This window comes from Oryctolagus cuniculus, chromosome 10 (assembly GCF_051225735.1).
Source record: "Oryctolagus cuniculus isolate XC-2025 breed Fujian yellow rabbit chromosome 10, ASM5122573v1, whole genome shotgun sequence".
Classification (NCBI taxonomy): Eukaryota; Metazoa; Chordata; class Mammalia; order Lagomorpha; family Leporidae; genus Oryctolagus; species Oryctolagus cuniculus.
The window spans coordinates 115,397,508-115,411,428 of NC_142876.1; the positions used below are offsets into that span (position 1 = coordinate 115,397,508).

General features: G+C 59.6%; 1 protein-coding gene across 10 annotated transcripts in view; it reads left to right on the forward strand.

Annotated features, from left to right (window-relative positions):
- Positions 1-13,921, forward strand: part of SLC6A6 (solute carrier family 6 member 6) — a 70,033-nt gene that overhangs the window by 27,361 nt on the left and 28,751 nt on the right. For all 10 annotated transcript variants that reach the window (XR_016214426.1, XM_051851766.3, XM_089305624.1 and 7 more), the window contains 3 exons: positions 10,693-10,932; positions 12,039-12,173; positions 13,142-13,376. Coding sequence is in view for 9 of the 10 variants with exons in the window: in XM_089305618.1 (XP_089161744.1) it covers positions 10,693-10,932; positions 12,039-12,173; positions 13,142-13,376 (610 nt within the window). In the remaining variant the exon portion in view is untranslated. The remainder of the gene's footprint in view (positions 1-10,692; positions 10,933-12,038; positions 12,174-13,141; positions 13,377-13,921) is intronic.

Below are 13,921 nucleotides of genomic sequence, written 5' to 3' on the forward strand. Positions count from 1 at the left end.
TTGCATCCCGGGCTGTGGTTGAACGCCGCCTCTAAGTGAGCATGCGCAGAGGGTGGAGCTGGGCAGGAGGAACGGTGCTGAGGCCACAGCTGTTTGCCAACATCCACAAGCCGGCAGTGTCACACCCCCGCAGGTGGGGCCTTGTGCCCACTCGACAGACGGCTACACTGAGGCCGAGGGAGAGAAGTGACCGTGGTGCCCCAGGCTTTGCTGCAGGGAGCTGGCACACACAGCTGAGCCCTGGTGGACGTGGTTGGCAGTGGCCCGGCTCTGAGTGGCGTGGAGCTGACTTTGTCACCGAGGACCCGTCTGTTCTCCATGGTGCGGGGGGGGAGGGGCAGCATGTGTTGCTTTAATCAGCGCTTTGGGGTTCATACAGCCCAGAAGGGGAAGTTTGAGGAAGTGGCAACCAAACCTTTCTTTTTGGGGAGGCCTCTTTTTTTTTTGTGGCCTCTAGAAGTAATTCTGGGTTCTGCAGAGCCTCCCCGGGGGTCAGGTTGACCCTGCCCCACCCCCACTTCCGGCACAGGCGGCGAGGGCCAGGGTGGTGGGGGAACAGTGGCAGCCTGGTCGCTGGGTGAGTCACTGCCCGGCCTGTTGCTGCTGACTCACCAGGGCCCGGGCGGTGGGGGGAGGGGAGGAAGCGGCCTCATTCCCCAGGACCCTCCCCCCCCCCCACTCCCCGCACCCCAGAGCAGAGCAGAGAGGCAGCTGATAGGCCACGACACAGCAGGAAAACAACCCCCCAAAAACTCATCCAGCGAAGGCAGATGACCCGCAGGTCGGGAGCCAGGCTTCCCAGAAGCCCTGTGTGTGCAGGACCCATGGCAGCACCAGCTCTGAGACCTGTACCAGTCCTGCACTCAGGCCCTCGAGCGCCTGAGATAGACACCACGACTTCCTGCTCCCATGGCTCAGCCTGTGTTCGGTTACATTTATTTATCCATTTATTTGTAAGTAGGTGAGAGAGAAAGAGATCTTTGTTTGCTAGTTGACTCCCCAAATGCCTGCAACAGCACGGGTTGGGCAGGTGGAAGCTGAGCCTGGTTGCCCACGTGGGTGGCAGGGCCCCAGGTACCTGAGCCCCGTCTGCTGCCTCCCAGGGTGCACGTGTGCAGGTGGCTGGAGTCTGTAGACTGATACGGGATGCGTGAGTCCCAAGTGGTGTCTGCTGCACCAAACGGCTGCCCCGTGGCTCGGCTCTGGTTACCGAGGGTGCTGGAAGCCTGTCGTTGGGTGTTTGGCACAGAATTCTTGAGGCTGAGCTTCGTGTGTCCAGGTGGGCGTCCCGGGACATCCTCTTTGAGGTTTCTCTCTCTCACCTTTGAATAGACACCAGCACCTGAGGACCTGCAGGAGAACTTCTGTGTTACTCTTGCAAAGCTGGCTCCCCCTCCCTGCCTCTGCACAGCAGCACCTTGAGGGTGGGAAGGTGATTCGTGTCCCCTGCAGGGGGGCTCTGGGCCAGGTGCATAGCAGGTGGGGGTCCGCGGGCATCTGATGACAACTGGCACTGTTGCTCCAGGCCAGGGGGAGGTGCTCGGTTCTTTTCAAAGCACGGCTTTCCTGGAGGAAGGAAAGGGACTGAGAACATTTTCTGCTGGGCCAAAGGGTGGGGTTGCAGCCGCCCATCCTTGGTGGTCCCTTGGGCACTGAGCATCTGATGAGGCTGGACAGCTCCCTGTACTGGGGATGAGGACCCACCACGGCCCTCCGTGCCCTCGCAGACTGGGAAGGAGGACTCGGCTGCGTGGTCAGGGACGAGCTGGGGCTTTCAGCCAAAGGAACGAGCTCTCGCTGGGGTGGCACGAAGTCAGAGATGAACCTGGACTCTGGCCTGTGGGCCCTCCCGCTGTGCCCTCTGCCACACACCAGGCTGCCTGCTGCGTCCAGTGCGCCCTCTCTGCAGCGCTGCTCCCCCAGATCTCAGCCCCTGTGTGTGTAAAACTCACACACCCTAGGGCTGTCCATCCGGCTCTGGACGCCAGCTGTGTGACCTCAAGCAGGGCTTCAGCTCTCTGGGCCTCCCTGCTTCATCCAGGCTGCTGAGGACTAAGTGAGCGAGTCGGTGCCTGCACGGGGCCTGCCCACACTCCCCTGAGAGTTGAACCTGTCGTCTTCTGCAGATACTGCTCCGTTTATCTGCTGGGTGTCTGTCTCCTCTCCTGGAATGTTAACTCCCTCTGGTTCCTAGGGCTGTCTCTGGCACACAGCAGGGCAGGTTTTGCATTGCCCTTGACCTCTGAGGGGCCAAGGGAAGTGACTCTTTCCGTGGGACCTAGGTTGGGCTCTGAGCTGTTGCCCTTAGCCTAATACAGTGGCTGGCTTGGGCCTTGCCTGGTGTGAGCCCCAGCTGCCCACCTCGCAGGAGGCACAACTCTCCTGTCTGCGGCCTGGTCCTGCCACCCGGAGGACCCTGCCCTCCTGCCTCAGGGTCCTCCTTGGTTTCTTTCTTTCCTTGCTTTCTTTCTTTTTTGAAAGACCTATTTGTTTATTTGAAAGGCAAATTTACAGAGAGGCAGAGAGAGAGGTCTCCCATATGTTGGTTCACTCCCCAGATGGCCACAATGGCCAGAGCTGCACCGATCAGGAGCCAGGAGCTTCTTCCGGGTCTCCCACATGGGCACAGGGGCCCAAGGACTCGGGCCATCTGCTGCTGCTTTCCCAGGTCACAGCAGAGAGCTGGCTTGGAAGAGGAGCACCCAGGACTCGAACCAGCACCCACATGGGATGCCGGTGCTGCAGGCTGTGGCTGTACCCACTGTGCCACAGTGCTGCCCCGAGTTTTTGTTTGCTTGCTTCTTCTCTGTGCCTGAATCTGATTTTTGGGGCTTTTGGCCAGATGCTGCTGCTTGCATTTCTGCATGGGAGGATGGCTGGGCCTGCAGGTTAGACCTGCTCCGTGTCTCCCCAACCCCTGGCAGTGTCCCCGAGGCCAGTTCTGTCCCTGTCCCTTGTGAAGACCACAGGCTAAGGAACCCTGGCGGCCGGGCAGTTCCCCGCCCGGAGGTCACCGTGCCTCCCAGGTGCAGTACTGTCCCCTTCTCTGAGCCTCTGCTGCCTGGCGCGTGCGAGGTAGGCTCTGAAAGCCTGGGCAGAGGCTTGTTGCTGCGGGTGGAGGGCGGAGCAGTAGCTGGGAGAGGTGGGGTCAGCGGGGACGGGGCGGGGCCTGCACAGATGCACTTGGGGTGAGGGAGCACGTCCCCTACAGATCTGCTCCCCAGGTCACAGCAAGCCCCGTCCCCAGAGAGGCCGAAACAATCCCACAGACAGAATCACTTTCACTAGGACAGGAGATGGCCGGTTATTGTTTCTGCTCTTTCCCGGCACTGTGTGGGGCTTCCTGGATGACCTCACCGGCTCCAGCCCTTGGGCCCTGGGCTGCCGGGTCAGCACCTCCAGATGAGCCCATCCCATGAGCAATGTGTTGACCAAAGAGGACTCCCTGGCCATGGGCCGAGGCCGGCTCCCTCTGCTTGTGTGTGGAAGTGTGTGTGTGCGTGTGTGTCTCCAGCACGGAGTTCAGGTGCGCTCGGGAAACCGCACGGCGTCTGCTATGGTGGGAGACGAGGAGTTGCCCGGTGGCCGCAGTCCCGGCTCTGCCCTGAGGCCTCCAAGGGCCCTGCAGGCGGTGCAGCCTTCTGGCTTGAGTTACACTTTCCTCAGAAATAGCCGAGAGGCTCAGTTCACTGATGACAGCTTTGGAAGGTGTACTACTTTACGCGGGAAAGAAAGCCTTTCTTGGATTCATTTCTACTCTTCCAAAAGCAGCTGTGCACCCGCGTGTGCAGTGGTGCTCTGCCACGCCCCCTAGCGGCCACCCGCGGCACACGCAGTGCTGGGACCCAGCCTTGCTCTCTGAGTCTGGATCCCTCCGCCTCCCTGCTTGCTAGGGAAAGGCTGCGGTTTCCTCCGCTGGCCCAGGCCTTGTGGCCCTGGGCACTGCCTGCTCCCTGGTCCCCAGGACTGCCGTGCCCTGACCCGCGTCCCTGCGCCCTCTGTCACGTGGCCCTCACTTCCCCGTTTGCGCTCGACTAGTTCCCTAATCTGTGCCCCGTCCAGTGGCCTGCGGCTCTCTGAAGGCGCTAGAGGCCGTTTCACTTGGTGAAGAGGTCAGGTGACCCGTGACGGCTGCAGAGCTCAGAACGTGGACTTCGGAGCCATTGGTCATGGCTCAGGTGGCTTTCCCCTCTCCCTGTGGCCCTGAGCGAGTGGCTTCTCCCCTCTATGCCCCACAGCACCCCCTGAGGGGATTAAAAGCGAAAATGCATGAAGCACTTAGAGCGCTGCTAAGGAAATGCGCATGCAGTCAGTGCTCAATAAATGCAGCTGCCTGCCCTTCTTTTCCTTTTTCCTTTTTAACGGACAGAAGCTGCATCTGTGGATGTTTCAAGGGACACTGTAGGATGGCTCAATCAAGGCAGTTAACCTTTGCCTCTCATGCTTGCTTTGTGTGTGAGGGGGAGAGAGTCTAAAATGCACTCTGGACAACTCCCAGGTGTGCAGTGTGTTGTCAGCCGTAGTCATCGTGGTGCACAATGGAGCTCTTGCACTTTTCCTTATGTGCAGCTGAAGTTCTGTGTCTTTTGACCCCTAGTTCCCCCATCTCCCCCATCCCTTTTTTCCTTTTTTATTTTTTCAAACAAACCGTTGACTGGGGTGGGCACCGTGGCCCTGTGGGTCAAACTGACCCTTGCGATTCCTCGTTCCGTAGCCGAATGTCTGTTCCGAGCTCTGGCTGCTCCATTTCACATTCAGCTTCTGGCTGACGGGCACCCTAGCAGGTGACAGATGGTGGCTCCAGTGCGTGGGCCTCCACCACCCATGTGGGAGACCTGGACGGAGTTCCCGGCTCCTGATTGTTGTGGGCATTTGGGGAGTGAACCAGTAGATGGAAGATAATCATTCCTTCTCTCTCTCTCTGCCTTTCAGATAGATGAAAATATTTTTAAAATAGGCAAAAAAAGGAGTGATTTTTAAAGGTATTTATCTACTTATTTGAGAGGCAGAGAGAGGGGCATGGAGACAGCTCCTGGGCACTGATTCCCTCCTCAGATGCCTGCGGTAGCCCAGGGTGCAAGCTGGGAGCCGGGAACTCAATCCAGGCCTCTCAAAAGGGTGACAGGGATGTGACTGCTTGAGCCATCACCAGCGCCTCCCAGGGTCTACGTTGGCAAGAAGCTGGAGGTGGAGCCAGGACCTCATCTTTGTGCCTTGGGCTGCGGGCTGCCTGACCCTTCCTCTAAACCCACAGGGTGTGGCGCCTGGCACGCGGTAGCCTGAACCCCCGACGTCGCATCAGCTGTCTTCCTGAGTAGAAGCTGGCACTTGGCGCTTCCCTGACAGGTGCCAGGCCTCACACTCAGCGCTCCACAAAGGTGACTTATTCTTACCCCGAATTTTTCAACAGTGAGGAGGCTGAAGCACACCAGGCCACATAGCTTCATCCTGGCCTTGGCATGTCCAGAAGGCTGGCTCTGGAGAGGACAAGCAGACGAGGAAGGGGCAGGACTCCACAGTGGCCAGGCGGGCTGGAGGCATTAGACCTCAGGTTTCCCTCTCCTGGGCTGTACAGTGGGCGTGTCGTCCAGGTGGCCTCCTGCCTCTGTTCTGGGATTCTGGGAGCTGCTTGCCCAACCCCCACTACAGCCAAGTAGAGGGGCTTGCCTAGAAGGCCTCCTGGGCCCTGGGCCCTTTGGGAGGGGTAGGGCATGCCAGAGAGGACTGGGCAAATAGCTGCACTCTGGCCAAAAATGACCGAAGCTCCTGGGTAGCTAAGTCAGCACCAGTAGCGTTTCAGTCTTTGTTTTCTCCTAGGGAGAGGTGTGCAGGGTGCTGCCGCCTTCTTTGACAAGACGTAACTGCTGCAGGGGAGGGCCAGGCAGGCTGCTGGAGGGTGACAGGTGCAGGGAGCGCCCGAGCCTCTGGCCAGCTTGTCCAGGGAAGAGAGCCAAGGGCTTGGGCTCCCCAAAGCCTTGGAATGAGGTGCTACATGCCAGGGGAGGCAGGTCTGCAGCTCACTTCAAGGCGCTGTTGGTTGGGACTCAGACACCAGAAAGCCAGGGGGCTGGAGAGGCAGCTGGGGGACGCAGGTGGGATGTGGCTCTGTACCACTGCCGTCCTGTCCCTGCGGGCTCAGCAGTGTGGAGGCCTCCTCTTGATGAGCTGTGCTCTGTGTCTTAGGCATTAGCAGGGCCAAGGTGGCAGTGCTGCCCCGGTCTCCTTCCTCCCTGTGCAGCCTCAGCCAGGCGACGCACTGCCCTGCTTCAGCGTCGGCTCCCCTCACCTGGAAATGAACCAGCGGTCTCTCCCACGACAAGGGTGCTTGAGGAATGAACAGGAGAGCAGGCTTAGCAACAGCTCAACAGGGTAAGGGCTCAAGAAACTAGTGCTATGGTGCAGAGAAAGGGGACCAAAGGAATATCTTAGAAATTGTGGCGTCGCTGGTAAGGGTTTGAATCTGGCTGCAAGTGTGCCAAAATAGACCAGGGTGATTTGCAAGTCGGTCTCAGGCACGGTTGTATCTGGCCGCCACCCCTGGAACAGAGAGGGAAAGCATTTTCGGCGGGGCTGGGAGGGACGCTCCATCCTAGAGCCTCTCCATCAAAGCTCCAGTAACCCAAGAGGAAGCTCTTAAAAGAGGGAGTCTTGTATCTTGGCCGCTACGGAATAAGCCTGGGCCCCCTGCCAAGGAAAACAGCGCTGGGCTGCAGGGCAGCGGCTGCTGGAAGTCTGTGGATAGGGACTCGGTCCCGAGCGCGCTCTGCACGTGGGCTGGCCTGCACTGGGGGTGACTGTAGCCTGCAGCTCTGCAGAGGTGGTGGCTGAGGTCGGGCTGGGCAAGAGCGAGAGCCGAGGGTCTGGGCCCCACATCATGGTCCCTGTTACTGCCAACTGAGTGACCTCAGAGCGTCCCTTGGTGTGTCTGGGCATTGCTGATCTCACCCTAAGTGGGATGGAGGCCTTATGCATTTCAAGGTCAGGGTGGACCTGGTCACAACAGTAGTGGCAGTAACAGTAGTAATAGAAGCCACCGCTCGGGAGGACTTGGCATGGACCTCCCAGCACTGCAGGCACTTTCCATGCCCCCCCCACTGGTGGAATGCTCATGGCACCTCCAGGAGCTTCACACAGTTGCCCCCAGTTTACAGGTGGCACCGAGGACCAGAGATGTTGAGTAATGTGCTGAGATCACCCAGCAGGAAGTGGCTCTCAGATTCCCACAGACATCGGGCTGCGAGCAGAGGCCCTGGGCAGCTGACAGGGACCCGACAGCTTTGGGAACTGAGGCTGGAGGAAGGTTCAGAGGCGGCCAGGCCTGAGGACTGAGGGTACTAGAGCAGGTGTGTGTGGCCAGTGTCCTGGACGGCCCGGGCCATGCTGGTGAGGAGGTCGCGTTTGCCTGCGGGAGTGACAGGAGGGTCGGAAATGGGGTGTCCCGAGCTGTTTCCGCTTTGTGAGTTGCTAGATGGGACGCGGGTGGCGAAGCAGCAGGGGGACTAGTGAGGAGGCCGATGCTTGTGCCCAGGCGAGGGCACGGTTGCCATGGCAACGGGGAGCTGGGGGCGGTGGCCAGGACCATACAGTGAGAACAGCATCACTGGGTCAGGCTGGGAGGGGCTCTCACAGGGGGGCCTGGAATGAGGCCCCTGGGACAGGGTGAGGGGGCCCTGCATCTGCATCCACCTCAATCAGGCATGAGTGAGTCTGAGGCCTGGACGAGGCTGTAGGCAGACAGTGGGCCATGGCAGGGGAGCCAGGGTGAGCCCTAAGTGGGGCAGAGGCAGGACCGCGGGGGGCTGTGTAGAGGTGCGACCTGTAGGAGAGGTGGAGAGAAGGGCTTGATGGGGCCAGAGGAGGACACCCGTATTCACTGAGGAGTGAGGAGTGGGGCTCCCAACACCGGGCACGTGACAGGCACCTGCTCCCCACAGGATGATGGCTCCTGAGTGCGAAAGTTGCTGGAAGCCTCATTATGTAGGAAACCAGAGCTTGGAGAATAAGCTGGGGCCTTAGGTGACCCCTGTTGCCCCCAACCCCTGGTTTCTAGAGAGTTCTTAGTGCTAAGGTAGCAAGTGGGTCTGAGTGCTCAAAGGCCAGAGCTGGGGCTCTCGACAGCCACAGGAAGAAGACCCCGCTCCTAGCGGGGCAGTCCCAGCCACTGGAGCCCAGGTGGTCACCGACAGTCAGCAGCCGAGGCTGAGCCATGCCCCCACCCCACCTTCAGTCTGCAGCCCTAAGGTCCAGGGAGCATCCAGGCGTAGCCCCTGCCCTGCCCATCTTCGCTCAGAAGCCCCTTCCCCAGAAGGGAGTCGAGTCCCACATCCTCCAATTATGTGCCCACCCAGCTGCCCACAATGGGCCGCTCAGATAACCATCGGGCTGTGCAAGAGAAGGCTGGAACAATGCTGGCCGCCAGGGCTATTTTTACAGTAGCCACGGGCCAGGCCCGCGCCTGCCCCAAGGGAGCAGGCGGAGAAAGGCCTGCGGATGCTCCTCCAGACAGAGGAAGGACTCCGGGGGCTGCCGGAAGCCTTGCTCGGTCTGCTGGCCGCCAGATAGCGAAACAATCGGGGTCCCCCACCCCAGCCAGGCGGAGGAAGGAGGTGTGAGGGAAATGGGGGTTTTGTTGTGCTTTTGTGCCTCTGCTCCTTGGAGCACAACCCCTGGGGGCCTGGCTGTTGGGCTGGGGCCTGCACACCCCTGTCCATTCCCCAACCCACGCATCACCTGCTTGGGAAGCTTCATGGCCGCATGGCTTGGCTGGTGACTTACTCAGAGCCGAGGTTTGCAGCTGCCCAGGTGCCACTCTGGGAACCACCTACCCGACTGCGCTTGCTCTGGGCCCACTGCTGTGAACACAGCAGACTGGTCCTTGTCCCCAGGAATCTGGCCTCAAACTGAGGAGGGAGTCAGGCAGTAAGGAAGCAAGTCTGGGAGCAAGGCCATCTTGGGCGGTGAGAAGACAGGCTGGGATGCCCCCTGGAGCCAGGCGCACAGGTGCACCCTCAGAGCCGTGGTGAGCTGGCGTGGGTGTGCCCGGGGTAAGCACATCCGCACCTGCTGCTGCCAGTGGGAGCTAAGAGGAGCAGGAACGTAGTGTGGCCTGACCTCCCGGTTTGCAAAGAGTGCACAGAGGTCACGTTTCTCTGACATTTGGTGCTTCAGTGACGGCTGCCTGTGTGGGTCATCGAAGACCGGCGCACCGTGTCCTGGGCTGCGAGTCGGCTGTCCTGGCTTCTGTGCCTTTTGTTCTGCAGGCAGGGCCCCAAGAGGGCCTGGTAGGATCACTGGCTCTGTGGCTGTGCCATGTCGTGAGCAAACCCTGAAGGTGGGGAACTAAGTCGTGACTTCTGGTCGGTGCCTTGTGGGCTGGGGCTGTGGATGCTCTTGGCCACCCTTGTCCTTTCTTTGATAGCCAGTGCTGTCCACTGTGGCTGCCACGGGGAGAAAGTGCATTGGAGAGGGCACCCGAGGAAGTATAGAGAGAAGGGGCTGTAGGTGGCCAGCGTCGTGGTATAGCAGGTGAAGCCTCTGCGTGTGGCACCAGCATCCCATAAGGGCGCCGGCTTGAGTCCCTGCTGCTCTACTTCCCATCAAGCTCTTTGTTAACGTGCCTGGGAGAAGGAACCAAATACGGCCCAGTGGGAGACCGGAATGGCCCAGCATTGGCCGTTGCAGCTTTCTGGGGAGTGAACCAGTGGGTAGAAACACTATCTCTCTCTGTCTCTGTCTCTCTCTCTGATTTCCAAAATAAATAAACCAATCTTGGTAATCAAAAATAAAGACGCTGTGCCCTGGCTGGCTGCAGCATTGCCCACCCCTACCCTGCCCCAAGCAGCCCAGCCAGATTGAGGTCCAAGGAGGAGTGGGCTGCTCCCCGCAGGCTTGGAGATTTCGCCTTCTTGGCTCCCACTGGCTGAGCCCAACAGGGAGCTGGAGGGCGAAGGCGGCCTGGAGCCAGAGCAGCGGGAGAATGGCTGGGGAGGGGCCCGCAAGAGGAGAGGGGATTAACGAGGACTCGGGCATAATCCTCCCTGTACAAAGCCGTACTTTTTCTGCTGCAGACATGTGACTGCTTAATAAATTGCAAACAGAGCCCTCAGACATCCGTTCTGCATAGCGTGGTGGAGCCTGCTTCCCAGGCCTTGGTCCCTTCCAGCCTGAGAGCCCCTTCCCACTGCGTCCCCCGATCCCTTCTATCCGTGGCTGCAAACCAGCACTCCCTACGCCGGGCTCCGTGCTGGGGTATTCGTCCCATGGGGGCTGCCATTTTTCATACAAATCCAATGTTAGAAAGTAGTCTTTTAACTTCTGGGACCTGCAGGCAGGGGTGTCCTGTGGAAGGCTCCTAGCACTGTCTGGAGTGCTTTGGGTTTTTGTGAAAGATGGGGCGAGCCTTGGGGTGCAGGTGACTGACATGGGTCACTCGGTGTTTCTGTTCAGCAGGTGCATGGGGAACGGAACCTGTCAGTTGTGGGTTTTGCAAATGTCCTGGCATCCTCAGCCTGGATCACACCATCCCCCGGCCTCTAGGGGGGTCCGAATGACTCTGGACAATGTGGACAAGCCAGGGAGATGCCAGGCTCCTGCCACAGGCCAGCGCGTGGGTGGAATGGGAGCGGCTTCAGTGCCTACCCCCGGTGGCCCCTCATGATGGCACGTCTTTAGGGTCTGTTTTGTGCCCCACAGAGAGCGAGGAAATGGCCACCAAGGAGAAGCTGCAGTGTCTGAAGGACTTCCACAAGGACATCCTGAAGCCGTCGCCGGGGAAGAGCCCGGGCACACGGCCCGAGGATGAGGCCGAGGGCAAGCCCCCGCAGAGGGAGAAGTGGGCCAGCAAGATCGACTTCGTGCTGTCTGTGGCCGGCGGCTTCGTGGGTCTGGGCAATGTCTGGCGGTTCCCGTACCTCTGCTACAAAAACGGTGGAGGTGAGGCTGCGGCACTGCCTCTCTGTGTCCCGTGTCCTCCGCTGCGGCAGCCAGCCACACCCTGCCCCGTCCCGCCACCCCTCTCCTTAGCCAGGGAGCTGGTGTTCCATCAGGGTCCAGCGGGGTTGCCTGCAGTGGGTGCCTGCCCTCTGGTCTGGTTTTCACCCTACCAGCGGAACCTTAGGTGTGCCCACACCCCACTTTGTAGAGCCCCCTCTCTGTGGCCCCCAGCCCCCCTACTTTATGGCTTCCTCCCGGTTGCCTTTGCTTTTCTGGGTATCCAGGAAACAAATGTAGGGGACGCAGTCTGGAAGACAGGGCTGATCCCTCAGCTGGTTGAGCTTGGAGCGGGGGCTTTTCCTTGGATTTCTTCTGGAATCCTCCATTTCCTGTCCTGTTACAGGTATTCAGTCAGGCGGTGCTCAGGGGGACTCTGGCTCTTGCAACAAGGGGGCGTTGAAGAGATAGGACAGGGAGCCCTACTCCAGGGTGCCCTCTGCAGGGGCCCGTCTGTGCCACCCACACTGGGGCAGTGCTGCTCAGGGACTGTCCCTTAGACCTCTCCGTGTGTTGCAGGCCCCTTTGGGACCCTGGTGAGCACCCTGGGTGCCCCCCAGAGCAGAGCACAGCACACACCCCAGTTGCCCACAGTCACAGGGCGTGGGGACCTGCTAAAGCCGCGAGCGATGCGTTGCCCCTCGTTCCTCCCATGGCTCCCAGGCCCCAGCTGCAGAGCCGCCTCCTTTTCCCCGCTGCACCCTTCCCCTGCAGTGCTTCTCTGTGGGCCGGGGGAGGCCGGGTCGTGGTGTTAGAGGGGGTCAGAGCAGCCCTCGTAGCCTTTCATCAAGGGGACAGGTGAGGGAGGAGATGGGCAGCGGGCCCAGCCCCACCGGAGGCCCTGAGGTTCCAAGTACCCGGTGGATGCAAAGACAGTGGGAGGGCGTGTCAGAAAGTGGGGCAGCTCCTGGAGAATTTTCAACCACCAGGAGCATGGCCTTGGCCCGTCCTCCCCAGTCCAGCAGCCGAGAGGGATCGGCTGCGAGAACCTTTGACTCAGGCCCCGTAGCGGCCTGGCCTGACCCTTGCCCTGTGTGCTCTCTCTGCAGGTGCATTTCTCATACCGTATTTCATTTTTCTGTTTGGGAGTGGCCTGCCTGTGTTCTTCCTGGAGATAATCATAGGCCAGTACACCTCTGAAGGCGGCATCACGTGCTGGGAGAAGATCTGCCCCTTGTTCTCTGGTGAGTACAGGACAGGCGTCGTGGGGGCCTGGTGTGCAGCGGCGCCGCCAGGCTCTGCTGGGCACCTGCTCTCTGCAGGTACACTGCGTGCTCACACGTGTCGCTCAGCTCTGGGACTGGTGCAGGGAGGACCTGCACCTGGTATAGGTGCGATGCTGCCACTGCTCCGGAGTAAGAGAAAGTGAGTGATGGCAGGTGCCTGGCGCACAGTGACGGCTCCAAGTCCCGGCTGTGCCCACCTGCCTGGGTGGCAGGAAGGACACACTGGCAGGTGTCTTGCAGTGAGTTAGTGGGCAGACACTCAGAGCCAAGAGGCCTTCTGTCTGGGTTCAAGTCCTGCTTCTTCTCCATGGTATCCCAGCTTTGGGAAACTCACTTTGTACATCCAGTTCTTTGTCTATGAGGTAGAATTAACCTGCTTACTTCATAGGGTTGCTGTGAAGGCAACACAGCCACGTAAAAATGCTTTGTGCTTACAGTGAGTACCGACATAATAGCTTCACGGTCCTGTGCTTGGTGTTCAGTACGCACTTAAGTTAATCACCGTTAGGATTTAATTGGCAGGGATGGGAAGATGTGTTAGTCTGTTTAGTAATCCACCCATTAAAATTTTCTTCCATTAAACCACTCAATTATCATTAGCCCATCCATCCGTTTTCCATTCATCCACCCTTCTACTCTGTCTGCCCAGCCTCCTCATCACCCATGACTTCATACAACAACAAATTGAACGCATGGGCCATAAACAAGCATCCACCCTGCTAACCACCCACTCAGCCCTCCAGGCTGCCGTCTCTCCCACTCTCCCGTTTCTCCTCCAGTCTGTCCGTGCAGCCAGCATCCCCCAGACCTTGCTGGTCCTATGGGAGGCCCTCTTCTGGCCCCAGGTCCGGGGGCCCCACGGCCAGCGGTTGAGGGTGTGGGTCTGGCTGCCTCGTGCCACTGGCTCACCGCTCACCTGCTTGCAGGCATTGGCTACGCCTCCATTGTGATCGTGTCGCTCCTGAACGTCTACTACATCGTCATCCTGGCCTGGGCCACCTACTACCTGTTCCAGTCCTTCCAGAAGGAGCTGCCCTGGGCACACTGCAACCACAGCTGGAACACGCCGCAGTGCATGGAAGACACCATGCGCAAGAACAAGAGTGTGTGGCTCACCCTCAGCACCACCAACTTCACCTCGCCCGTCACCGAGTTCTGGGAGTAAGGCCGGCCTCACGGAGGGGTCGGGAGGTGGGCAGGGGGCAGAGGGTGCAGCCGCCACCCTCATCTCCTCCCCAGGGATGTGGGAGTCACCGTGTGTGACGGGGGGCTGCAGGGTGCTGCTCAGGAGACAGACCTAAGCTTTGGGCTCGGGTAGGCCTGGAATCGAATCCCGGGCCTGCCACTTATTGGCTGTTGGATCATAGGCGCATCACCCCCTTCTCTCTGAGCCTCAGTTTCTTGACCTGTCAAGCTGGGGGAATGTGTCGTCCCCACTCCTGTGGGGGATTGTCTACCAAAGGCAGGTGTAGGCCCACAGCTATCTGAAAATGACACCTGCCTTTTAATGTATTTTGGAAAAAAATACGTTCTGTGTTAGTGCGCGGAGAAAAATGCCTATATGAAGCCGAAGTTGGTACGAAAAGCTGTCTGCATAGAGTGGGGAGCATGTGTGGCTCAGCTCTTGCAGTGTGACAGCCAGCCCCAAACTGGGTGTCTGTCAGTGACCACGTCCTCAGCTCGGGATCTGCCCCATGGTGGTTTGG